We start from the raw sequence: 26,413 nt of genomic DNA, 5'->3' as shown, positions 1-26,413 counted from the left end.
TAATATCATTTGTAAAACAGTACAGTGTAAACCATTTTATTATGTTTTTATTATCACATTTAGGATATTTTTTAATAGATCACTTACTATACAAGCAGTATTTCAATCAGAACAGCAGATATAAATCCTAAGCATTTATTAAAAATCACATTACAAAGCAAACATTGCAATTTAAACTTAAGACGGTTTGTTAACAACTTCAATCTCTACATGTGTCGGACATTATAGTATTCATTCTGTGTGCTTGAGCCCTAGCTTTCTAAAGTCCTTGATAAGGTCCTATCATGAGGAATCAAAGTGTCTTTTGGAACAAATAAAAATCTTCCAGTGTGGCCAAAGCTAACTCATTACAAAAAGGCTCATCAGGCAACGACACCAGGCGGTCCAGGGAGATGTAGTTTGGCAGAGTTGGATCATACTGAGCTTTTCCAAGGTAGTCAAGGAACATGTGGCGCTCTCTTATACGCAAGTATTTGGAGTTGAAGACCTGTGGGATCAGAACTTCCGGTTATTATTCTGAACATGGACAATGTATAAAAGGAGATAGTTCAGATTTGGTTTTAAAAAGTTAAAAAAAACAACAGCTGTACATCTACCTGTGGGAACTTGGCAATCAAGTTGTGGGGCAACTTCATGATATTGTGGAGGAAGTCAAATATTTTTGTTAGCTTCCTTTTATCGGCAGTCAGCACTTTTGGGACGGCAATGACAATGTGTTGAATCTCATTTTCCTTAAAGCCAAGCTCCATCTCACACACCTGTGGAACACATTAACAAAACAAATGAGAAAACAGGTTTGCTCAAACAATGTTCTGATTATGTTTTTTGTCCTTCAATACCTTTAAATTTTCTTTAACAGGCTCCAAACTGCCACACAGTAATCTTGGTAGACGAGCTACAATGTTCCGTGTCTAAAGAGAGAAAAGGAAGAACAATGATTTGCCATTTAATTTTGTACGGACAAATACAACCTTCATTTTTGTGAAAAAATTACAAAATGCAAACATAGCTAAGCTCCTCAACAAAGAGGTCACAGTACATCAGTTAGCTTACATTAGAGTCACTGAGTTTGAGTTGCTGCTGATAGAACCCCAGTCTGTTGTCCAGCCTCTTCACACTGAAGTTAAGCAGATATGGAGCTCTGGATACCATCGATGCAACGGTCTCAGAACTGAACTTCTTTGACTTGAGATAATTCACCCTTTGAGAATAACAAAAAGAGAATATTATTAAGACAAGGAGTTGCAACTCAAAGAATGAAAGATGACCTGACCAGTCAATACAAAAATATACACTATATATGGTTAGTTTGTTTTGTGGGACATCTCGTCAGACTAATTCAATTTAGAAGAAATAAATTGTAAAATATATTTTTATTTTTTTCAATTCTGGGATCCCAAACAAGCCAGAAAAAAAACGATTATGATTCTATGATGTCACCTGGACTGTAGGTTTTCCAAACTCTCAGTGAGAATGAAGGGGTTCTGCGTTATGATATAGCCAAAGCAAGAGTCCTCCACCCCAATCTCTTTGAGGAACAGCAGCCTTGGGGCCACATCTGCGTTGAAGTTGAGCCTCAGTAGCATTGACCCCACGTTGGGCCTTTGTTCAATCTTCCACAGGTTAACACCTGCAATGAGAGGATGCGTGCTCACAAACAACCAATATAACTAAAAATGCTCTCGACAATATTTTTAGAGTCAGCGGTTTAATTACCTAACTGGACCAGTTTGCTGAGGGTCTCAGAATGGTCAACATAGTCTCGAAGAGAGGTGGAGGCAGGAGGCATGGCGGAAGGAACAGATATACGGACAGCCTCTTCATCACTGATCACCTCAAATGCTGAAAACTCAGCAGCTGCATCCAAATCTAGTAAATGAAGAAAGTACAGATGGAACGCATTCAACTGCCTCTTAAGATTGAAAAAAATGTTCAATGAAAAGGTTAGGGTCAACTAGAGCAAACTAATACGTACCTAATGACACCTGGCTTTCCAGCACAGCATCCCTGATTGGCAACATGGGGCTCTTGAATGCTACAACATCAGCACAAGATGTTTCCTCAACATCCTTGTTTTCCTCTGCCCCCGTTGCCAGATGTTTGGCAGCGAAGTCGCTATAGCAGAACACCTGTTGTTTCTGCATTTGTTTTGCCGGATTTGTTTTGTGGGTCCCCTTAACAATTGAGGATCCATCTAGTATTTTGGTGGGTACCTGTGTAACTCTAACGCAATGGCGAACGTGGGTGTAATACTGCCAGGTACTAGCCACTTTCTTGGAGCAAAGAAGGCTTCTGCATTGTAGACACAGATGTGCACAGGAGGTAGCCATGGAGATTCTGCAAAAAAATAAAAAGGTATGATGTTTGAGACGCTGTGCATAGTAGGAATTACTATTATCTCTGGATAAGTAGAGTCCACCCGTCTGATACGCGGATATCAAAGTACTTCATATTTATACAAGTTATACTGTATGTGTTTTAAGTGCATACAATTGAGAATACAAGACGTACTTATGCTTGTATGCGGCCTGCATCACGTAACTTAACGTGATGAGCTGTTATAGAGTCCCATTGCGTGTAGAACGTTGTGTTCGTAAATACAGAAAACCGACAAAAAGACTAATTTACCGAAACATGCATTATGTATTAATGTACGTTAGGTAAGACACCAGATGTAAGACTAAACCGTTGTTGTACTAGAGGTAGTTTAAATAAGATTAAGCGTTAGCATTGAATGCTAGCGAGCTACCAGAGTGAATATTTCTTCAAAGCCTGGGGGAAAAACACTGAACCGAACAGATTATTTTAGGTTGTTAACTTTAAACTCACAATAGTTCTACCCTCAATTCAGCTCGGCCGTCCTCTAAGGTATCGCACAATGTCGACTGTTCTCACGTGCGTACTAACAGAAGGACTTTCCGGAAATGTCACATTGTGGAATGTACCATAATAATATATTTGTGGGTAACACTTAATGCATTTAATGTAGACGTACATATTTTTAAAAAATAATTGCTGAATTCAAATGACTAACAGTAGAAAAATAGGATATGTAAATGGTATTTTACTCATGGTTGGTGCTTTTTATTTGAGTGGATCTTATAACACGTAATATTAACTACAAACCACCCCCACTAGCTCTATGGTTCAATCCGTTTTCTACAAGGTGCGTTAGCCTCAAACTTGTCTCTCTGCTTTCCCAACATCTAGTTTTAATCTCCGAAACCAAAGAAAGAAACTAAAGCGACATGGCAGACTCTGTTTTTCCCAGAACACCTCGGAAGGAAGATGTCAACTATAACTTACATTTCCGACTTATAAACGAGCAACAAGTGGACGATATCTGCCTTGATTTCTTCTATAAGCCTCACACCATCACACTTCTGACACTCACTGTGCTAAGTCTCATGTACTTTGCGTACACAAGGTAAACGTGAAGCCACATTGTGTTAACTGAACTTTGTCGTCAAAATATTCTGTCATTTACGTTTGAAAAGAGTACATAAGCATTTTGTTGAATAATTAGCTAGCCTGACTAGACGTAACACTTTGCTAACTATCTGCTGATCTGTACTTTGTCAACCCGTGGAATGTGATATTACAGGGATGATGACAACTCTGACAACAACCTCCGAGTTGGTATTTTGGTAGTTGTCTTTTTCTTTTTGGTCATCAGCGTCCTGGCCTTGCCCAATGGTAAGATCTGTATCTAACTACTTTGGCTCCAACATTAAATGCTGCGGGCTTAAGCTCAGCTCATCCCCTTTTCTCTTTTTGTCCACTGTATTTCTGAAGCAATTATTTATCTGTAACTACCACGCAGCTAATTTTTATATATTATATAATATTTGACAAATATTCTTTGCCATGAGCTTCTCAAATGTCAGGATTTGCTGCTTCTTTACATAAAGTGATAGTGCATTCATTACATCTTTTTGACTTTTGTTTGAATGAATTGATCAATACGAAGATGTTACTATGGACTATGAGGATTTTTCTGACTCTTGATTACCAAAAGATTACAATAAGAGGACAGGAGAATAATCATCAGATAATGTGATGGTAGCTGCAGCCATACTTTATTTATTTGGAGCAAACTGCATCTACAAAGTAAAAAGACTTAATGGACCCCGAGTTGAGAATTTTTGTCAAATTTACCTCTTCCTCAAATAGTGCAAGTTCACACGCAGGGTAACTTACCAATATGATGCTTTCTTCATCAGGACCTTTCACTAGGCCACATCCTGCCGTATGGCGAATCGTGTTTGGTGAGTGCTCATCCACGTGTGTTGCGCTGGCTTTGCGTCATTCACACTAACCCAATTCTTTCTGCTTAGATCCAGCTTTCAATTTTCGTTATTCTAACTCATTTTCTCTTTGCTCCGCAGGCCTCAGTGTTCTGTACTTCCTGTTTCTTGTCTTCCTCATCTTCCTCAACTGGGACCAAGTTAAGACACTGATGTACTGGCTGGACCCAAATCTGCGCTACGCCACGCGGGAGGCTGACATCATGGTGACTTTGAACTCATTGGAACTATCAGAGCGCAAACCCCTACTAATATTAAATGTTCTAAGATGTCAGAATGGATTGAAGTTGGAGGCATTGAGAGGCTTTTCTCTGGTTCTAACATTTTCCTACTTTCTTAAGAAAAAACAACTGCTATTAAATATAGTTAATCAAGGGAGAACTCTTCCAGCTGTATAAGTCGATTTTTTTTTGCTTTTTGGTTGTTGTTCTGTTTATAATATTCCACTCACCTTTCCCCTTGCAGGAATATGCTGTGAACTGTACAGTGATAACATGGGAGCGGGTCCTGTGCCACTTTGACATCTTTGCATTTGCCCACTTTGCTGGCTGGGCAATGAAGGCTCTGCTCATCCGCAGCTACGGCCTCTGTTGGACCATCAGCATCACCTGGGAGCTCACTGAGGTAACGTGCCAGGATGTGGTTGGACTCGAGCTGCCGTTTTGTAAAATCTGTTCAATAAATTCCAGATGCTCAAGTACCCAAACAGAAATTCAGTCATACAAAAAAGATAACTAGAAAAAGCATTTCCTGCTGAAAATGCGTTGGAATGCAAAAAGCTGAAAGCTGCACTGAATATTTAAAAATAGCTGAAAATACAGAAAGTTGAAGGGAATTTGAATACATTTGCTGAATATTTAAAAATAGCTGAAAATACAGAAAGTTGAAGGGAATTTGAGTACATTTGCTGAATATTTGAAAATAGCTGAAAATACAGAAAGTTGAAGGGAATTTGAATACATTTGCTGAATATTTAAAAATAGCTGAAAATACAGAAAGTTGAAGGGAATTTGAGTACATTTGCTGAATATTTGAAAATAGCTGAAAATACAGAAAGTTGAAGGGAATTTGAATACATTTGCTGAATATTTAAAAATAGCTGAAAATACAGAAAGTTGAAGGGAATTTGAGTACATTTGCTGAATATTTGAAAATAGCTGAAAATACAGAAAGTTGAAGGGAATTTGAATACATTTGCTGAAATAAAAGATATTAGAAAAGCTGAAATTAATTTGAAATAGTTGAAAATACAGAAATGGGAGAAGCTGAAAGGAATTTCAATAGATTTGCTGAAAAAGCAGAAATGAAAACAGCTGAAATAAATGTGAAATATTGCAAAACAGAAGTTGCAGGAGCTTAAATGAATTTTAAAAAGTACAGAAATAACAAAAGCTGAGATGAATAAAAAGAGGTTTAAAATTGTTTGTAGTAATGTTAGTTGTAATTTGGGTATTAGTACTAGCAGTAGAAGTCGGTTTAGTATCAATAGCAGTAGAAACAGCTGGAATACTGATACTATTAGCCATAGTAGTATTTTTAATAACATTAGTAGTAGTTGTATTAATAGCAGTAGAAATACTAGTAGTATGGTAGTAGAAGTATCAGTTGTAGTTCTACTAGAAGTACTAGTAATATTCGTAGTGGTTATAGTAGTATTTGAAAGAGCAATGCGTATTTCAACGAAACCGCTTCATGGTTAAGGTACAGTTAATCATTCAGGCTTTTAGTTTGTAATGATGGAATTGGGTGAGGGGGGGTTGGGAGACAGAATGTTTGTTATTCAAACTAAGAAGTTTTTAATTAATAGGCCTCATCACAAACATTACAGTAAAAATTCCCTCCATGTGGCTTTTATTTTGAAATTATTGGATTGGGTGGGTTGGGGGGGTGTAGATAGAGGGAGGGGAGGGTGAGAGGGTGAGGAAGGGAGGGGTGGTGAGGAAGAGATAGAGGGAGAGAGAGAGGAGGAGAAATAGACAGACATACTGACTGACTGAGTGATTAACAGTGAGAAGAGGTCAGGGTGGAGGGGGGAGGGGGGGCGAGTGTCTTTATCATATTGGTCTGTTGACAGAAAGCATAGCTGCGTCATGTGACTCCACTAATCACGTCATTGGAGCAGCTGTGAGTCACACACAGAGATACTGCAGCGTGTTTACGAGTAACCACGGCAACGGCGCACCTATTGGATTGGGTGGGGTGGGGGGGTGTAGATAGAGGGAGGGAGGGTGAGAGGGTGAGGAAGGGAATGGTGGTGAGGAAGAGAGGGAGAGGGGAGGAGAATTAGACTGACTGAGAGTGATTAACAGTAAGTAGAGGTCAGGGGGGAGGGGGGAGGGGGGGCTAGTGTCTTTATCATATTGGTCTGGTGACAGAAAGCATAGCTGCGTCATGTGACTCCACTAATCACGTCATTGGAGCAGCTGTGAGTCACACACAGAGATACTGCAGCGTGTTTACGAGTAACCACGGCAACGGCGCACCTATTGGATTGGGTGGGGTGGGGGGGTGTAGATAGAGGGAGGGAGGGTGAGAGGGTGAGGAAGGGAATGGTGGTGAGGAAGAGAGGGAGAGGGGAGGAGAATTAGACTGACTGACTGACTGAGAGTGATTAACAGTAAGTAGAGGTCAGGGTGGAGGGGGGAGGGGGGCTAGTGTCTTTATCATATTGGTCTGTTGACAGAAAGCATAGCTGCGTCATGTGACTCCACTAATCAGGTCATAGGAGCGAGCAGCTGTGAGCCACAGACAGATCTTGCAGCCGTGTGAGTGCTCGTAACCACGACAACGCCGCACCTGTGCGGCTGCAAAAGAGCAGACACAGGACCACAGGACAGCGAGTTACACAGAATCCACACCTCAAACAAATGAGAACCAGCGCAAAACTATAACAGCTATCTAAAAAATACGGCGTTTGTATGAGACCCAAGACTCTACCGAACGCGTGGATGTGTTTTTATGTCTGTCCGGTAATAAATACGGCTCCTATGGCCGTTTACAAAACGTGTACCTTGTGGATTTTTGTGAGAAATATGTCGGCAGATTTGTATTGGAGCCTATGGGGCTTTTGGCAGAGGTTGTGTCACTCAAACACTCCTTGCGCCAAAACTAAAAAACTCTGGGATTCCATGAACACATTAATCCAATCAGCACAACCATACCCTCATTAATCTGAAGAAATGAAGCCTCTAGAGTGTATACTTTGGCTGCAAGGACAGAAGTTCCATACTTTTTTAACCAGATTTCTGCGCTGCTTCAGCCTCTAGCCCGCGAGCTCTCCACTCTAGCAGACGCAATACACACTCATGTAAAAGTCAGAAACGGAGCGAAAAACTAGTGAAACATAATCAGTGATTATGAAAAAAGTACAATAGATATCAAGAAGCAGTTTTTTTCATAAAATAGTTGAGACTTGTGTGAACATTTGAGAGTTGAAATGGTGTCTGTAGCTGAAAGATTCGCGAAGCTGAAAAATCTGAAAGTTGAAGAAGTTTAGGAGGATTTGAAAGCAAACTCCATTTGAAAACCATGTTAAAATATTAATGATTATTGATTTATATAAATTCAAGCATAAGAGGTAGAAAGCTGAAAAGTCATAGCCCTCAAGCCAGAAAGGAGCTGAACATTTTAATATTTGAACGGTTTAAATAGCTGAAAGTGTGAAGGAGTTGAAAGGTGCCGCGGAAGAAATAGAAGAAGAAGCTGAAGAATAAAGATTCGAAGAACAATACTTGGAATGCATCGTTAATGCATTCCAACAATTACTTGTAATTTGTAGTGATCCAGCTCACGCAGGGCTACAACATTGGTTGAGCTTGATGTCTGCACGCAACAAGGGTTGTTTTCGTTTGGGAGAAACTCAAAATAACAAAGCGGTAGTATGAGCTGGAGTTTCTGTTGCTGATTGTTGACTGGTGGGATACAATTATGGGATTTGACCTACTACCAAATTCATTCATCAATAGAATTGACTCCATTAGAGCAGGTCCTGAGACCAACATGTTGCCGCTTAAATAACAGACATAAGAAATGTGGTTCCTTGATTTAAAATGCATGAATACATTTTCACTCAGTCTTCTTCATTTTCTCAGCTGTTTTTCATGCACCTGCTGCCAAACTTCGCCGAGTGCTGGTGGGATCAGGTGATACTGGACATACTGTTGTGTAATGGAGGAGGAATCTGGCTGGGAATGACTGCCTGCCGGTTTTTGGAGATTAGAACCTACCGTTGGGCCAGCATCAAGTCAGCGAAACATGTGTTCTTATACTTTATTCCCTGTCCGTTTAAAAAAAACTAAACAATGTAAAAACTGATTGGTTATTAAAAGTATTTTCTTATGTTGTTTACTTTTGATATATCTACAAAATTGTGGACTGTAAATTATTGTAATATAATTCTGCATTCTGTGTTGGGTGCCAGATGTGTGTATATATATATATATATCTCCTCAAAAGTGCACCTTCTCCGTTCAGGGAAATCCACAGCACCACAGGGAAGATAAAGCGAGCCGTGCTCCAGTTCACCCCGGCAAGTTGGACTTACGTGCGCTGGTTTGACCCAAAGTCCTCCTTCCAGAGGCTAACAGGCATCTACCTCTTTATGATCTTATGGCAGGTACTGCATTCTTTGATCGTTTACTTACTTCTCAGATTGTCCTTGCCATTAGAGCAGTGTCTATTGATCATCTCCCTCTTAATGAACCACATTCCTCTGTGGCGTCCTGCTGCTCACACTTTCAGCCATAAGAAATCCCTTAATCTTGTCTGTCTGTAACCCTTGATCTTCACAGCTGACAGAGTTGAACACATTCTTCCTCAAGCACATCTTCGTCTTCCAGGCGTCTCACCCTCTCAGCTGGTGTCGTATCCTCCTGGTGGGAGTCATCACTGCCCCCACTGTACGGTATGTTTAAACTTCAAGACAACATCATTACACCCCTGAGCAACATTAAACGTGATGCTCATACTCATAGATTAGATAAAAACTAAAATAATTTCTTGGTGTAACAAATTGTTTTTATGGGAAATGTGGCTGTCGTTATGGAAACCTTAAATGCTTTTTTTTCAACAACAAATTCCCTTTTGCTCTCCTTTCAGACAATATTATGCATACCTAACAGACACTCGTTGTAAGCGAGTCGGCACCCAATGCTGGGTGTTTGGGTGAGTTTCCTTTGTCTCATCAGAACATGTTTTTGGCCTCTGGCCTTGAAGCAAGATGTGTCAATAGCAGTTTTGAATATTCTGTGTGCCTCCCACTAGAAATTTTTGTCAGTGCTCACATAAATGTTTTATTGTTTTACTCATGTATTTTTTTTATTTATAATGAGGGTCAAATTCACTTTTAGCATTGATGCCGGTAGTCTGGTAAGCAAACTTAGTAAATATAACAATAGATTTGCCCAGGCTGAGTGTCTCTCTCTGTTTTTCCTCAAACAAATCGGCAGGTTTGGTACACATGTTACTGGTGTATTCCTGTCAATGGGTTGAAATATTTTGGTAGGCGAGGCGCGGATGTTGTATGTTCAATGTACAATATGTAGCTGATTAATTCAGCTTAATAAGTTTAATTTTATTTGTCAATTGAAATTCAGAAGGAATTATAATTATGGAACTCACCAGTTTCCAAGGCAACGTAACAGGCTTTCACTATCGGCATGAATTTTGATAACATTGAACCTGCACTCTTATTTGAGGTGGAACCTTTAAATGAGAATTTAAATGAGTTTCCCACAGCAGTCAGGTGAATGAATATTGAGATATGGATTTGATGGCTGCGAACAACAGGTGTTGTGCATCCATAGAGAGGCTCCAGTGCAATGAAATGTTGTTGCCAAGAGAGGGGGCTAAACCCCAAATATCCAGAGTAACCATCCATTTACCAATCAATCAATATAATTGCTCTTATATTTCCCCTTAGGGCCATCGCTTTCCTCGAGGCTCTTGCTTGTGTGAAATTCAGTCAAGACTTGTTTTCCAAGACACAAATTCTTTATGTAGTCCTGTGGCTGCTTTGTCTGGTAAGAATAACAAGTTTGCATATGTATTGTTTGTGCTCGTTGAGGATATGATTCACTTCAGTCAGTCCTAAGCAGATTCATCACAATATGCATACTGAGATATAATAACACTGGGATGCATTTCTTAATAACGACTCTTAATGTATGCTATGTATGTATGCTTCATGTCAAGCATGTGAACAGGATATCATGCCTTACCTTAGCTGTAGCTGTTTAGGATGACATTAGATTCACCATCAGTCACAATTGGGTATGTCAGGTACATGTAGCAAGTTTTGAAGCTACCCATTTAGACACAAGGGCTTTTACACAGCGGCCTGCTGCTTTTCAGTTATTCCCGACGATATTTACTGTACGGCACTGAATTTGGCACCTTTGAATCGCCTAAAAGCCATAGACTGTTTATAGACTAGCTAGCCTCTTAAAATAGCGTGTAGAGACAACGTGTTTCTGTTGCTTATGTTGCAATACCATAACTCTAATTCATAACGCTACTTTACGTTGTGTATTGTTCTGAATGACGTCTAAGCAAACTTTTTTTGCATCCTCTTGTATGTTTAGGCACTCCTCACACTGCTATGTTTATATGGAATGGTCTGGTATGAGCTGAATAAACTCAAGGTGAGTTGCTGCTTAAGTTATCGATTCAGAGCTTCGGTAAGTACAAAAGGTTTTAAGAGTAACTTGAAATCAATGAGAAATCCTGTAACTCATTGTGTTGAAGTTGAACCCTACACAAAAACCGATCCTTTGATTTGTCCTAGTAGAAAAACGCACGAGTTATTAATAATGTTAATGATGGCGCTGCTCTAGTCAAGTGTTCCACTAAAGACGACATGCACAATGCCAGGAGCCAGAAACCAAAGCAGCTAAAGGGAATTTCATTGCCGTCATTCATTCTTCGTCAAGAAAAGTTAGGAACTTCAGCTTGCTGTTTAGTCACTCTTGAGAGCTGCCCATCGTTTCATTCTTCGGGCTGAGCTTCCTTCTGTTTCCAGAGCCTTTCTACACAAAGCGAAGACTGCGATGACAGCAGTGTGAGCGACTCGTGTGGTTTTGTTCCCGGTGGGATTGCAGGTCAGTCTCATACCAGGCAGATCAGTCACAACTCTTTTGAAAAAACTCCATCACAAATGTTCATTTATTATTTCCTCCATAGTTCCGGGGGATGCTTCAAGAAGTTCTCAACCGACAAAAAGGAGGAGAGCTTGTGGGAAGAGCAGATTGGGAAATGACCATGGAGGAAAGCAATGAGACAGTGAAAGATTCTGCCAAGAAGAAAAATACAGTGTCCATCAAATTTACTGAATGATGTTAAAGTTGCATCCAGGGTATAATTAAATGTTAAAAGCAGACTCAAAAGTTACATATATTCTTTTAACTCGTCAGGTTCTAATGTTCTAAATGAGCCATATGCTTCAAATAACTGATGGCAGGTGTGTTGGTGCTCTGGTGGATCTCTAATACGGATCACAAGGTTAAAACGTGTCAGGTATTCAATGTTAGATTTTTTTGTAACGGGCCGAGCCTAGAATTTATTTATACATAAACTAGAATGCTAACCTTAGCATCGTCCCCAGAAGCAACATTTTCCCCTTTTGTACCTTTTTTAAAATGACAAAATATTGTGTTGAACACTTTGCACTGTGGGGAAAGTATGCTTTTTGTTCTTAATATTTTTGACTGTTTACACTAAATATACCTTTTTATGAGAAAACTAAATATCAATTTTCATCCTGTGTGCCTGTTATGTTTGTCATTAGAATTGGTGACGATTGAATGTTATGTCGTTTTTTAATAATAATTACAAAAAGTGACAAGTTTTTGTAACTATAATACATTAAAGCACTGCCTAATACAGAACTGTATGTTTTTCTATCATTGCATATTCACTTCCAATAAAATGACCAACCCAGTGTAACTGAGCCACTAGTATCCTTTACATGTTTCGATGTGATATTGGGACTGTTGAATTTTGGTGTGTGTTTGTTCTTAAGGAGGGAAGTGAGCAGTGTATTTTAAGTTTACTGACCGAGAATACTGTGACATTTAACAGCAGACGTTGATCATTTGTGTGAAATGATTCAGTCAGTTTATTTTGAGTTTTACTTTAAAAATTAACTGCTCCATAAAATAAGTTGTTAATATGAAAAATAAAGCATCATTGAACAATATTAAGTGTAGAAATGTATTTTACGAGGTTCATAAAAGTTAGCATCTCCTAATTGAATTTTGTAAGAAACTTTTTCATCAGCCTGCTTCAGTTGTTCTGACCCTTTTGAGGCATACAAAGCTTTACGTGTCGGACTACACTGTATTTAACATAAAACATTGCATTCAGTTCTTGCCTCATAGAAGATGTCTAACCAAAAGCTTGCATGTTTTAAAGATTTGGACATATTTGATTGTGGGGTTGCTTTTTAAATCAACAATTTATTCAAAATCCATAGCTACATAACCTGTTGTTTAGTCACATGGGACAAAATAACATCATTCTAGAGGCATATGGCACAAAGTCCGGTTAAATCAAACCTTCCTCTTTGTTGTGTTCAGATACTGCATTTCCCAGAGTGCTTTGCGAGTGGCCGTGGCTCCGGCTGGATGACAGCTATCCGGCGCCGAAACGCCGATAGACACTCAGACGAAAGAGCCATGGCGGCCACGGGTGGAGGGAAAATTAGAAGCAGGAGATATCACATCGCCTCTAAACCTTACGCCAAGAATAAACAGGTAAACCAAATGAAAGTGTCCGAGTTTAAAAAACGAGTCGAAGACGTTACAGGAATTACACTGCCATTATGTCTTAGCTCTTGTTATTGTTTTGTTGGAGATATTGTATGGCCTGCTGTTAGCGCTCGTGGCCTCCACGCGTTGCTAGCATGTGAAGGAAATGCTAGTAAACTGGTTATAGGTTAGCACTATCAGACGGACTTGACAGGTCAAATCAAGGCAGAGTGAGTCATTATGACCAGTTAATCTGTGTTGTTAAGTAAAACTGCACACAGGACACGTTGGGTTTAGCTCCGTTAGCCCATCCAGTACGGTATTAGCTTCTAGCTAAATTAGCAGAAAGTAACGCAATACCAAAGTATTAGCTTGTGTAGCTAATGCTAGTTAGCACGCTAGCATTAGCGAGCAACGTATTGTTGTCTCCAATTTTGGAGGCATCCCACTTTCGCAGGGAGAATTGACCTGACGGTTCGGTTCAACATTACAAATGTCTACATCCACGGGTAGTGAACTTTCTTTCAATTATATTTTAGAATTATTTGTCAGGGCTGTCGCAGTCATTTTGGATGTTGGGCTAGCTAACGTTAGCCGGGTATCTGCCAGTTGGATTGCGCAGGAAGCATCGGTCGGTCGTGAACCCACATGGTTGCTTGAATGGATTCAATCACCGCCTCAGCTACCGTTGCCTTCAAAACGGTTAACACGTGTCTTTATACAGGACTGGTCCATTATACTACTTTGTCATTAGCCATAACGTAAACTATTGTATTGGCCTAAAATCAAAAGGTTGTTTTATTTCTGTCCGCATATTTATGTGTTCTCTGACCGGAGAGGAAACGAATCTAGAACGCGTACTTTAAATCTATACCAGGGAATTGTTTTAATATATAAGCATGGTGACAAGCTAAAAGTGATAAAATATATATTAATTTAACATTTCGCAAGGAACACACTGTTCACGGTGAAAACTAACGTTACGACACATACACTATTTGGTGTAGTCATTGTTTAAGTTTATATCGGTTATCCGCACGTGTTTTGACATCAACCATTGTTTTGATATGAATATAGTTTAGTTAAATTCGTCAGTTAGTGTCCTTGCAAGGCATCGATACTTCATATGAAAGCATTATGTCTGACTTGTCGGAGACCTTTTATTGATAAAGATTGTGTAGGAAACAAATTCTGGGAATCTCAAGCACAGCATATTCCAGCAACAGACAAACCTCAATAACCATGCTCCAAAGTGCTTAAATCCCAAACTTAACATTTAATGTCTGCTAGTGTTTTATTCTTAATTAATTAAAACTATGTGGATTAGTACATGAATGTTGGGCTCACGGTAGTTGGATCTAGTTGGGCATCAATACACAGCACAGACTGTTAGTCACAAATGCTGCTGTTTTCACATGTAGAATCAATATATAGTTCCGTTAAAACATATTTTGTGGACAAAGTGGACTTTTGTGGACTTTATTTATGTGAACGCTGTGAACTATGAATTTGCTTTTACACGGGTTTAAAATGAATGATTCATTGGAATAATGCATTGATGTCAACAAGAAATATCCTACAAACATGAACTTGGCATAATTTAGTTTGAATAAAATTGTGTCTCAGTCGTGCAAAATAAGAGTCATGATTACGTCTTCTATTGCCCATATCTTTTTTAAAGGCAAATAGTGTGTGAATGTTTGAAGTGAAACATAAATGACTGGACTTAAGTTGGCCAAAACTATGGTTATCAAAATCTTCTGTACAACTCAACTTAAAAGGTCAGTTTAGCTTTTCTTCAGCAGTTTGGTTTACACAACAGAGCAAGATAAATAGCAGAAGGAGCTTGAAAATACATTAAGTAACGCTTATCGCTTATCGTCTCTTCCTGGATTCATCCGTGGGATTGCTTGTGTAATAATGGGACTGTTTTCCCATCATTACTTCTCATGAGATATATGTAATAATGTAATAAGATGTTGGAGGTGCACGCTCCCTTCAATCCTTATGACAGTAGTTAATTCAGCACTAATTACACTAGCACTGTTGTGGGATATACGCGACCTCTTGGCAAGTTAAAATATATTTGCATAAAGGTTAAGCGTGCAATGGAGCCCATATGTGTGTTATTTAGATAAGCAGGCACATATGGCCATTATCTGTTGTTGAAAGCCAACATTGGTTAGACAGCGTGCATATGAAGGGATGCACCCACCACGGCCCCTTTCTCTCAACCTTTCCCCTCTTCATCTACTTTCTTGTCACCAGAAATACATAACATTTAGTTATTTTGTTCAATTATCTTTAATACAGCCACCCTTTGAATAAGTAAATGCATTCATTCGATTTAAGGCTTTGTTCTCTCTCTTGATACAACTTCTAAACATATCCATGAAAGGATTCATGAAACAGACCGTAAGTCATGAAGCACTTGTTGCTGTTGTATTCCATCCCTGGAGCAGTAAGTGTCATGCCACTTCCTTTTGCTTTTTTGAACACAATACAGTGTTCCCCATGTTTACAACTTGTCTTACATTTTTTTATTTTTAATGCCAGACTTTTTTAAGGGGGCTGATGGTAATTCCAGAGGCGCCCCCTGATATAATGATTGGAGAAACCCTGCAATATACTACTCTTAGCTGTACATACCTAAAAATAAACGTCCCTCAATTCTAACCCTGTGAAAAGTGTGTTCTGCATATTCACATCTGGGAAATAATGTATTTTCCAAGTATGAGACAAGACCTATCAACACAAATTAATCTAGAATGCAGTGTTGTGCTGGCTCCCTGCTCCACAGAAGCCTACTTAGTGCCTGACCCACTTTCCCACCGTCATACTCAGCTTGTGTTTTTCTTCGCACTGAAGAGGCCTGCTGGCAAATTGGCCTGTGCTTATATTTTGGATTGTAACATGCAGTGTTTCTATTTTGTGCATCTGTTTATTATGAAAAAATGGCTTCACAACAAATTATGTGAAAGTGCTTTGTCACCATTTGTTTTATTTTTGAAAACCATAATTAGGCATCGGCATCATTTTTGGTAAAACAGTTGAGTACAGCGTTGTCCTGGACAGATTCCTTTTCATCCAATATTTATTGTCAAAGAAATTGTCTAATGAAGAAGCTTCAGATATTGATGTTACTTTGTGGTCACTATATGCATCTGTCTCGACCTCATTTCGTTTTGTTTACAACTTTCTCCCCCTCTGCGTGTTTACATTTTTTTTTTTATCAGCAACCATCAGGGCTCATCAGTCGAGTGACTGACACGGTGAAGAGCATCGTTCCTTCCTGGCTGCAGAAATACTTCAAGAATGAAGATGCTCCTGAAGGAGCAGAGGATGTTCTTGGGACGGTCCATAACTGCCTGCCACCACCTCCTCCAAATGGCAGCGAAGAGGCACCTCCTCCCCTTGATGGGTGTGACTCCCCAGAGCTAAGCACCAGTAACATGGGTCAGTCACTCCTCAGACCTCTGAGATTAACTGGGGAACTTAATATTCGATACATGAGATGCTTACCTGCGACTTCTTTCTCTCTCGCACAGAGCCCTCAACCAGCCGGGCGTCCCTAAACTTTCAAGATTATGTTCTTTCTCGACCTCCATTGAGTCGTTCCCACCTCCACTTCCCTCCGCTGGAAGCCTCCTCCCCGACCCTGGGGGCCTCCGTCAGCCATTTCTCCCAACCCTCCACCTCCTCTGCCCCTGGACCCTTTTCCACAGGCTTCTCCTTGGTCAAAGAAATCAAGGACAACCTCTCGCAGCACGAAGATGATAACATCTCCACCACTAGCGGCTTCTCTTCTCGTGCCTCAGACAAAGGTGAAAGCACAGTGACTTCTTCATCTGAACGCTGATTTTATTGACCAATAACATGTCTCTCAGTAAAACCGTTGCAATCCCTGTCTTTGTATTGCTATCCCATTTCCCCTTTAGCTGTCACCACCATGTGGAATTTACCACCTTTGCATGGAACATTATGCTGTTGATTTAAATGTACAAAACCTATACAAAAAAGTCAGAAAATACTAATTATTTGGTGTGTTCTGAGCCTACTAAGTTTAGTTTTGAGGAATCATTGGTAAGTCAAACTGCTGGGGTTGCATTACATAGTAACTTTAAATCCCATGTGGATTTGCTCAGGACCGACTACAGAGACCGGTCTGCTAAGTTACATTTATGCGTGGGTGTTCTATTAAATCAGAGATATTTTTCATAATCAGTGTTCTTTGCTACTCCACCTTTTAACAGATGTCCCTACTTCCAAAACGGCGTCGTTTCCTCAACTTTGGTCCCCCGAGATGGAGAGAACACACTCAGGCCCTCAACCGGCCCAGTCCAGTCTGAGAAAGCCTTCTTTTAACCTGTCTGTATTTGGAAATTCCTCCAATGTGAGTATATGTGGATTTGTCCACCGACATACTGAAAGAGAGAGAAGTCTGGCATAATGCAGAGTATTTTGGTGTGTACGGGTTTTATGTTGGTCTGTGCTTTTTTCTAAAGCAGTGACCCACTTGGACATGTCTACACAACTACTATTTTTTGTTAGGTTATACAAAAACTTTCGATTAATCCTAATATCATAATTCCATGTCTCTTGTAGTCGTCATTAAACAGCACATTACTAAACACCAGCCAGCTAGGAGATTCACCCTTCTACCCCGGGAAGACCATGTACGGTGGGGCAGCTGCAGTCAGGACCTCCCGTGGTCGCCCTGGAACACCGTACCAGGTGAGCCAGTGAGAACAGCACAGTCCAGGAGGCTGAGACTTGTGTGTTCAGATTCAAACAGCATCTCATGTTAGAATATTGTCAGCTAGCACATTTGGTGTGACACATTATATTCCGTCTACATGTGCATTAAACGTTGTGGCTGTTAAGTTGAGCCACACTGACGTCATGTGTGTCTGAATGTGAGTCTAGTGTGAATGTTATTCCTTTAATTGGAGACTAAATTAGCTCATCCGATCTGCAGGCCCCAGTGAGGAGACAGATCAAGGCCAAGCCTGCTGGGGCTCAACCCTGTGGGGTGACCAGCGCCACAGCCAGACGCATCCTTCAGTCCTTGGAGCGAATGTCGAGCCCCCTGGCTGTGAGTTTACACACACATACACATCATTGTAATTTCCTCTCTTCAAACGTTGAAGGGTCGTACGTCTACCTGGAAGTGACGTAGTTAGACTTTTAACATTTGGCCAATGCGCTTGTAAGTGACACAATTAGATTTTTCTTCTGCAGGATGCCAGGAGAATCCCAGCAGCAGCAGCAGCAGCAGCAGCCTCATCCCCGCTGTCAGCAGTAAGAGCTTTCAATATATTTACATTTGTTGTAAGCATTGGTTTGCATACAATGTGCATTCTGAATGTCCTTTAAAATATAAAAAATATAAACCTTTTTTTATTCGTCCAACAGTGCAGTAGTTTTCTGACATGGGTTTTTATTTTGCAGTCAATGGATGGCGCAAATCTAGATGTTTCACAGTCAAAAAGGAAACGTGTAAGTACAGATTTTGAACCTAGTGAGAATATTCTCTTTTGCCAGACTTCTCAAAAATGTGTTTGCGTGCAGCTGTCCACGTTGAGCTTTATTATTGATCTTATGAAATGTGTCACGTATGTCCCACAGGGACTTAAAACATACTCTTTATCGCCCAGTGTATTGTATCTGAATATCGAACGTTGAAACCCAGCAGCACTTGTTGTGGTTTGTCCTTCTGTCACTTCCCGTCCCACCGTCTGTTGGCCTCCTTTACACCAGTTAACAGGATTCTCTTTGCTTGGACACAGTTGTTTGCCTCTCTGTCGGTTGTTCTCCGCAAGTGCTGAAGAGCACCAGAAGCTTGCGTGTGTGTCTGTGTGTGTGTTAAGTTTGTTGTTAAATCGTGCCAACTCTGGATTGAAGTTGTCCTCAGTGATAACTGTCAGACATTCCTATCTGCGACAGCTGCTTTGTCGATCCTAACAATGGTGCATTGACTCTCACAGTTCCATAACAAGAAGGCCATACATGTAATTAAGCCTTTTGAGGGCCAACTGTTGCCTCAGGATTTACTGTGGTAGAAAACCATAAAACCACTCGTAGGCCTACTAACTTTTTTTTTTTTAAGACAATATTGATGATTGGCTGATAAAACATTTCTGACCTGACGCACATTTGAAAAATCAGCTTGGCTCTTGTGTTCTGAGACAGTTTCCTTTTAAGACAAAACCTTTATCAAACAAATATAGACAGAAAATGCAGCGCTCTTGTTCATATTTACCACTTTTTCTTTAATTCAGATGGATTCCAGCCTTCCGCCTGTGCAGAAGCTGGTGGTTCCGGTTGCAGCGTTGGTGTCAGGAAACCGCTCTGTGTCCTTCAGGCCGACCTTAACTCCTGGAGGAGTGAGCCGAACTCTTGACAGGACCCCCAGAGAGACGGTCAGAAAGAGTGCTGAGTCATATTACACCATTACATTGTCCCTTATAACCCGATGCTACATTTATTGTTGTTTTACTCCCTTAGCCTAAGAGACAATCACCGCAACTTCCCGAAGCTACCCCGGGTCCGTCTAAAAGGTAAAACGGGGTTGCTCTAATGCACAAATTTAGACTTGACTAAGCGAAAGGGGCAGTAAAACTTTCCCCTCTTTACTTTTGTTAGGGATTTAAGCAGCTTTCCGAAACCCTAACACTTTCCAAACTTGCTGCTCAATGCCTGACTGCTCTCTAAAGGTTGTTTTATTAAATTTAACTTATGTTGCTGTCTACCCTTTGACTACCAGCACAATGATTCCGCGTGGCCCGGTCTATCCTCTGTCCAGCACGCCTGCAGCCAGCAGCGTGAGCTCCGGAGGGGGCAAGATGAAGAGGGAGAGGACCAGTACACGGCCTTCCTCTAAGCGCTCTGAAGAGGACGAGGTATTTGCATCGAACATTATGCATATTTAACTTATTTAGCAATATTATTATGGTGTTGGTGCTTTTATGCCGGGGCAATATTGGATGCATTTTTATGGCCATGCCAGGAGAAAGGTCATTAATCCAGATTGTGTTCCTTGATGCATACAGATCGACTTAGAACACAGGTTCATCTCATTTCACTAGTCTGAAAGACGCAGAGTTCAGAAATGGCAGACACTGATGCTCCCCCTTTGTTCTGACTCTAGGTGGCTGAGGTACTGGACCTACCAGCAATATCTCTTCCCATCAGCACCTCTGCCTTGCCAAGCTTCAGCTTCTCTCCTCTTCCCCCGCTCGCCACCACCAACAGCGCAGCTCCCAACCTCACGCCTGTGACTCCCGCTAAGGAAGAGGTCACAAATAAGGTCAGTCTTACAATGGTCTTGTTTTGTATCACCAGTGCTCTTAACGTAAGCAAAGTCATTTATGCAATTGACCCTCTTCTCTTTTTTTTTTCAGGAGCCACCAACGATCTCTACACCTCCCTGTGTACCCTTTACTTTTTCCTCCCCTATTGTCAAAGCAACTGCTGCTAGTCCTCCCGCCTTTTCCCCCTCAGTAAGTAAATGGTTTCTGTCAATGTTTAGTCATTGATTAACTTCACATCCAGTTACAAACCAAAACAATGATATTATTTGTTATTTTCTGTTTGTAGGCTGGATTCACTTTTAGTGCACCCGTAGCAAAGTTAGGACCCTCCATGTCAAATGGGAAGCTGTCCTCTCCCATAGTTGCAGCATGTAAGATCATTTTTGTACAATCGCCATGACGCACAATTTTTGCATTTCTCGAGACGATCTGGGTTTGATCTTTTGTGTTTTCATGTCTTCCGCAGTGAAGTCGGCAACCAGCAAAAGTCCAGAAGATTTTGACGGGCTTTTCAAGCCAGCTAAGGCCCTGAAGCAGGGCAGTGTGTTGGATCTTCTCAAGGCGCCAGGTAGGAATTATTAACTCGTCACACACTCACAGTATTTGTTCTGCATCGTTTGCTTCACCAGGTCGCTCACCGTTTCAATCGTGTCCCCATCTAGGCTTTGCTTCTCCTGTTGCGCGCACTTCTCCAGGCCCAGACGTTGCTCTGCTGCAGACCTCCACACACACCACAGCCCCCTGTTCCTCCTCCTCCTCCACCACCACCAACACCTCCCTCTCTTCAAAAGGGTTTAGCGATGTGTTCAAAGCCCCACCAGGCTGGAGTTGTGATGTCTGCATGGTGCAGAACAAGCCGTCAGAGACCAAATGTGCTTGCTGTATGGCCCCCCAGCCCTCGTCATCCAAATCTATGGACATTACACCTTCAGCGACCACCTCGGTTGGGCTTGAGAGCAGCAGCACGAACACCAGCTCCACCACTACAACGAGCGCAGGTTTTGGCGCAATGTTCGCCAAACCAGCAGGAACATGGGAGTGTGATACATGCCTGGTCCTAAACAAACCCGACGCAGTGAAGTGTGTGGCCTGTGAAACGGCCAAACCTGGGACAGGGCTTAAACCCTCACTGACTCTTCCTTCTGCCTTCTCAGCTGTTAAGACTGTGTCCCCGCCTACAGCCCCCGTTTCTACAGTGTTCATCGGATTTGGAGACAAGTTCAAAAAACCCGAGGGTGCATGGGAATGTGACACGTGTATGGTAGAAAACAAGGCGGAGAATACAAAGTGTGTGGCCTGCATGAGCGCTAAACCAGGTAATGACACGTGTAGATTGTGATAATGTTTGTATTTGAGATTCAAAAACCTTAGGTTTGGCACTTTGTTGTTGTTGTTAAGGGTGGAATTGAATTAACTGCCAATGATTTCAAGGCCTCTTAAATATAAACTGTCAGTTTTATTAAAGCATCTGTTTCCTCTCATCTTCACAACAGGAGCCTCAGCGGGCGCCTCTTCGTCAGCCAGCAGTGCTCCAGTGTTTGGGTTGGGAGATGCGTTCAAGATGCCAGAGGGTGCCTGGGAGTGCGAGGTCTGTTTTGTACAGAATAAGGCGGCTGATGTCCAGTGTGTCGCCTGTCAGGGAGTCAAACCCGGAGCCAAAGTGGAACCCAAAGGTAACCGCCGTTAACTCAAAGTAACGTGTGTTTTACAATTTCCTAAAAATCTTTAGTCTGCCTCCATATTGGATAACCTACAAAAGAAATGCAGCCCAAGTGTTTGGTTTGTTACCTTTTGCTTTGTACTTAATCGACACACTTTTAAACTTTTGTTTATACTTTATTTCTCTTAAGGTTTTGGTTTGTCATCTGGCGGGACTTCAACCTCTAATTCTGGAGGTTTTAAGTTTGGTGCACCAGACAGTACATCGGGATCGGGATCTGTAGGTTTCAAGTTTGGAGGCTCCTTGACAGAGTCGTCCTCTTCATCGTCCGATGGATTCAAATTTGGAGTCCCGTTTGGAAGCTCCTCATCAGAAACAACTTCTAAAGACACTACTGCCTCGTCAGGGTTCAAATTTGGCAGCTCATCTGAGGGCTTTAAATTTGGGACTGCCTCTAGTGATGATAAAAAGTCTGACCAATCCGCTGCAGGTTCTGGGTTTAAGTTTGGAGCAAGCGGTGGAATAGCATTCGGAATTGGCTCATCCAGCGCAGACGGTAACTCCTCTAAGGGCGGCTTCACCTTTGGACTCTCAAAACCAGAAGAGAAAACCCCTGACACCACCACCAACCCACCCCTTAGTTTCACTCCTCCTGCTGCCTCGCAGGAGAAAGGTGAGGGTGCTGGATCATCAAATGACGCCACATCCACGACCAACACCACCATCGGCTCGGTATTTGGGAGTTTAGCGAGCGCCGCACAACAGGGTGGCTCTGCTTTTGGATCCTTACAAACGGACAAAGAGTCAGCTGCTCCCACGTTTACGTTTGGAAAGCAAGAGGAAAAGAAGGAAGCCGCAGCAGCCGTCTCGTCGGCTCAGTCGGCCTTCCTCTTTGGTGCCGCTAATAAAGATGCAGATGCTGCACCACCAGCAGCGGCCAACACGGGAGGCTTTTCCTTTAGCAAGCCCAGTGCGCCAACAGAACAAACTCCTCCCGCCTACAACTTTGGCAAGGCGGCAGACCAGAGCGAAACGTCTGCTGCAGAGGCCCCGAAGCCCTCTTTTAGCTTTGGACAAAGTGCTGCAGGTGAGTGAGAGCTATTGTGGGAATGGATTTGTGGAACATCCAGTTTTGTAACCAGAGGAGTTTAGTTTTACCAAACTAATTGCTGAGATCTGGTTGACAACATCTGCGGCAGGCCTTTTATTTCCACTGAGGAATCCTTGAAGGCCTCCAACCCCAACTGCTCAAGTGGAGCTTCTCAATAATAGGTTTTGACGGGGATTTTCTAAAAACTAAGAGCACTTTTTCCTCAGTAAACTTCCATGAATAAAAAGAAAGGGGGGAAAATGTAATGTAAATGAAAGGTGAAGACTTGTGTCCTTACCCATTTTATTCTGCACAAACAATGCGCTTAAAGTATAGTTAGATCAATTTTGACCAAAACTAACGTTCCAACTATTGTAAAAGCGTTTCAACAAAACTGTAAAGATGACTTAAGTGGTTTAGTATTGCACTTCATATAGCCATCATACGACTGAGTGGTATGTTCTCTCTATTGTCCTGACAGATTCTTCTACTGCAACAAAACCAGCGTTTTCCTTCATGGCCGGTAATCCCGCCAACGCCACCACTTCGTCATCCACCACCTCGACGCCAAGTCTGTTCGGCACCACCAACAGCATCAACACCAGCTCCGCTCAAGCCCCCGCTCCGAGCGGCTTCATGTTCGGTCAATCCGCCGCAGCGCCCGGTGACGCTCCTCCGGCCAAAGCCTTCGTCTTCGGCCAGAGTCGGGACAGCCAGGTGCCCGCGCCGCCAGCTGCTCCTCTGAACTCTACGCCCGCTCCATCCCCAGCTCAGCCGTTTATCTTTGGTGCTCCCACCACTGCAGCCGCTCCTGCTGCCGCCGCCGCTGCCGCTCCATCTTTCGGCTTTGGAGCAATCGCACCCACCGCTACCTCGACTTCAGGTCCGTATTCGCTCGCGGTGGATTCTTTCCAGTGATGAGTATCATCAGGATGTTCTGTTTTGGACTGGAGGCACACCAATGAACCATTTTCATTCAATTGCATTCATTCATTGCATTGAATGTTTCTTTAGCATGTATATATCTTCAATCTTTTCTTTTTCACGAACAGTTCCCTCTGCCCCATTTGCATTCAACCCGGCCCCCTCTGCTGGCTTCGGGGCCAATCAGAATTCTTCATTCGGTTCCACCTTTGGGTCCCCCTTCACGGCCACACCTTCCCAGCCCCCGGCCTTTGGGGCCAAATCCAACACTACGCCGGTCTTTGGACAGCAGACACCCTCCACACCTGTCTTTAGGGCGGCTGCTAATTCTGCACAAGGTGGGTGACAGAATTAAAAAAAAAATCCATTTTGCCTTCAGGTTCTCTGTGGTGCTAAAGGCTCCGGATCCTTGCATTAGAAAATATACTCGTCACCACTTCAAAGATGTAAGCGTGCCACATTTCCTCTCAGGTGGAGGCTTTCAGTTTGGAGGAGCCAGTGCATTTGGAGCCACAAACAACGCCTCGGCAGGAGTGTTTACTTTTGGAGCAGGAGGGGCACCATCTCCTGGCCCCCCTGCAAACACCTCCATCGCACCACAGTCAGGACCGCCTGGGGGTGGATTTAATTTTTCACAACCCCCAGCATTTAATATTGGGTACGTTGTCTTTCCTTGGTTTGCAATATTTGTACAATTTCCATAGTAGTGGTACTTTTTATTAGAGGTCTTCATTAAACAATCAGTGTTTCCTGTGTTTTTCAAACTCCAGTAACACTCTTAGCATGAGATCTATGTCAAATATGCTGCGTCAATACTTAGTGTGATGTCGTTTGCTCTTCCAGGTCAGCAAAAACCTTCACCGCCGCACCTGCTGGGCAGCAAACGATTGCCGGGCGCAAGATCAAGACAGCGGTGCGACGCAGAAAGTAGAGCCACGTGGACTCGACCACAATGAAGACTTGACTTTGACGTGACCGAAACCTAAATAAAGTCCTGCGAGGTCTCAGCTAGACGAACACTGAAGTTACTTGGCCGAGGCTCATGGCCACTCTGTGGTCGGGCTGGACAGGCGGGCTGGTTTTAGCCGCAGGCTGAGCGGATCATTCAGAGGTTTTGTGAGAACTGTAGACTGAACAACGACAGACTTTCAAAAAGAACTATCAAGCAAAAAAAAAAACTGCTCGACATGATGAAACAAGACCGTCATATCAATATTTTCAATACCGGCAAATGTCTGCTACACTTTAGGCATCACTTTTTGAAAGAAAACTGCAAATCTGGAGAGTTGAGAGTATACACAAAATTCTATTAATTAGTATGGGGGATCAGGTTGTGTACTGCGATACGCAGACAGGAGCTGTGCAGCAAATCTCCAGGGGTCATCCTAAAAACGATTGAGACTGCTCCTCTTAAAAGGATCCAAGGAGCCGTTGGAGATGTGGCCGCGGTGTCGGTGCGGCGTGCTGTATGTACAGGGATGAGCGTGTAAACTTTGTGGTGAATGCAGCGTGCTTGTTTTTCGTTTATTTTTTTCCCCCTCTTATGTACAGACTTGAGGTGTGTTTGGGTTATTTGTACCCAAACTGAGGTTGCGTGTCGACGTGCGTATGAAAACTGAACGTCAGAGTTGTGGGGGCCGCTCGCTAGCTTTGCCACAGGGGAGTGAGCAAATGAATGTTTAAAACAATAACAAGGAGGAGGCGGGGGTGGGGAAAACGTATCCGTGCGGCGTGGATGGCGGACCGGGCCAGAGGCCTCACACCCTAGTTCAACTCTTTTAGGTCTTTGTAAATGCATAGTTCCCAAACTGGCATCTTTTAGTTCTTTGACCTCTGGTTCCCTCCACTACTTTGCTTTTGTGCCGTCTCTCTCCCGTTTCCTCCTCCAGTCCTTATACTCTCCCTTTACCTCTCTTTATCTCTTTCTCTTAATTGGCCTTTGAATATTATTATAAAACCTTGTAAATAGTGATTTCTTTTTTCTTTTTATCTGTGAAGTTGATTTTTTTTTTTTTTTGTGTGTGTGTGTTAAATCCGCATTATTGTCTTTAGGATTTATGTAAATTCCTATATTCAAAGTTGCCCGAATCCATTTAAAAGGAGCTTAAATGCAATTGGATAGCCTTTGATGACTAAAGGTATATTGGCTTTTCTGATCCACTTTTGTTTGGACCAAAACCAGTATTGTACAAAGTATTAAGTATATATTTTTCTATTGCGTGTTTAAATGGACGAGGGTGACTTTGGATGATAAGGAAATCAGTTTAATTTTAAAGCCATGATTATTACTGGATGAGTGATAAAAATTGAAACCATGGGTAATTACCATCAATAAAACTATAAAAATAATTAATTCTATTGTGGTTGATCTTTTC

General features: G+C 42.0%; 3 protein-coding genes across 5 annotated transcripts; 2 read left to right on the top strand and 1 right to left on the bottom strand.

Annotated features, from left to right (window-relative positions):
* Nucleotides 1-29: 29 nt before the first annotated feature.
* Nucleotides 30-2,948, bottom strand: mterf3 (mitochondrial transcription termination factor 3). 2 transcript variants are annotated; one of them, XM_040188364.2, is made up of 8 exons: nt 2,830-2,948; nt 1,976-2,337; nt 1,717-1,869; nt 1,441-1,630; nt 1,054-1,201; nt 840-911; nt 597-758; nt 30-487 (listed from the first exon to the last, which is right to left on the bottom strand). In XM_040188364.2, the coding sequence occupies exons 2-8, from the start codon at nt 2,328-2,330 to the stop codon at nt 293-295; spliced, it is 1,275 nt and encodes a 424-aa protein (XP_040044298.2). In that variant the 5' UTR covers nt 2,331-2,337; nt 2,830-2,948; the 3' UTR covers nt 30-292. The 2 variants fall into 2 exon arrangements, with proteins under 2 accessions (XP_040044298.2, XP_040044297.2); XM_040188363.2 differs by having other exon boundaries at nt 2,512-2,943.
* A 190-nt stretch (nt 2,949-3,138) lies between these two features.
* ptdss1b (phosphatidylserine synthase 1b) lies at nt 3,139-12,252 on the top strand. The gene is made up of 13 exons (XM_040188362.2): nt 3,139-3,427; nt 3,605-3,696; nt 4,224-4,268; nt 4,389-4,513; nt 4,773-4,931; nt 8,399-8,550; nt 8,781-8,922; nt 9,098-9,210; nt 9,405-9,470; nt 10,228-10,327; nt 10,889-10,948; nt 11,326-11,404; nt 11,487-12,252. Exons 1-13 carry the CDS (start codon nt 3,249-3,251, stop codon nt 11,579-11,581), a joined length of 1,407 nt encoding a protein of 468 aa, XP_040044296.1. The 5' UTR covers nt 3,139-3,248; the 3' UTR covers nt 11,582-12,252.
* A 650-nt stretch (nt 12,253-12,902) lies between these two features.
* Nucleotides 12,903-26,387, top strand: nup153 (nucleoporin 153). Of its 2 annotated transcripts, none has more exons than XM_040188635.2 (22): nt 12,903-13,057; nt 16,288-16,507; nt 16,600-16,875; nt 17,305-17,444; nt 17,657-17,785; nt 18,030-18,146; nt 18,293-18,352; nt 18,503-18,550; nt 19,333-19,473; nt 19,559-19,611; nt 19,857-19,953; nt 20,202-20,360; nt 20,455-20,553; nt 20,651-20,735; nt 20,831-20,932; nt 21,027-21,680; nt 21,858-22,037; nt 22,215-23,111; nt 23,596-23,997; nt 24,167-24,376; nt 24,510-24,696; nt 24,882-26,387. In XM_040188635.2, the coding sequence occupies exons 1-22, from the start codon at nt 12,929-12,931 to the stop codon at nt 24,967-24,969; spliced, it is 4,473 nt and encodes a 1,490-aa protein (XP_040044569.2). In that variant the 5' UTR covers nt 12,903-12,928; the 3' UTR covers nt 24,970-26,387. The 2 variants fall into 2 exon arrangements, with proteins under 2 accessions (XP_040044569.2, XP_040044567.2); XM_040188633.2 differs by having other exon boundaries at nt 19,818-19,953.
* Nucleotides 26,388-26,413: the final 26 nt, after the last annotated feature.

The sequence above is a fragment of the Gasterosteus aculeatus genome, chromosome 10, assembly GCF_964276395.1.
Source record: "Gasterosteus aculeatus chromosome 10, fGasAcu3.hap1.1, whole genome shotgun sequence".
In the NCBI taxonomy this organism is placed as follows: Eukaryota; Metazoa; Chordata; class Actinopteri; order Perciformes; family Gasterosteidae; genus Gasterosteus; species Gasterosteus aculeatus.
Note: the sequence above shows the minus strand (reverse complement) of the source record. Positions and strands in the feature narration are given on the sequence as shown.

Bases quoted from the DNA above. Each gene is read 5' to 3' on its own strand.
- nup153 (XM_040188633.2), top strand. From the start codon at position 12,929: ATGACAGCTATCCGGCGCCGAAACGCCGATAGACACTCAGACGAAAGA. The intron at 20,554-20,650 runs GTAAGTAAATGG...TTCTGTTTGTAG, and splicing joins CTCCCGCCTTTTCCCCCTCA to GCTGGATTCACTTTTAGTGC. The intron at 24,377-24,509 runs GTGGGTGACAGA...ATTTCCTCTCAG, and splicing joins GGCTGCTAATTCTGCACAAG to GTGGAGGCTTTCAGTTTGGA.
- mterf3 (XM_040188363.2), bottom strand. From the start codon at position 2,534: ATGCAGGCCGCATACAAGCATAA. The intron at 1,202-1,440 runs GTGACATCATAG...TTATTCTCAAAG, and splicing joins TTGGAAAACCTACAGTCCAG to GGTGAATTATCTCAAGTCAA. The intron at 488-596 runs GTAGATGTACAG...CTGATCCCACAG, and splicing joins TGATTGCCAAGTTCCCACAG to GTCTTCAACTCCAAATACTT.
- ptdss1b (XM_040188362.2), top strand. From the start codon at position 3,249: ATGGCAGACTCTGTTTTTCCCAGAACACCTCGGAAGGAAGATGTCAAC. The intron at 9,211-9,404 runs GTATGTTTAAAC...CTCTCCTTTCAG, and splicing joins ATCACTGCCCCCACTGTACG to ACAATATTATGCATACCTAA. The intron at 11,405-11,486 runs GTCAGTCTCATA...TTTCCTCCATAG, and splicing joins TGTTCCCGGTGGGATTGCAG to TTCCGGGGGATGCTTCAAGA.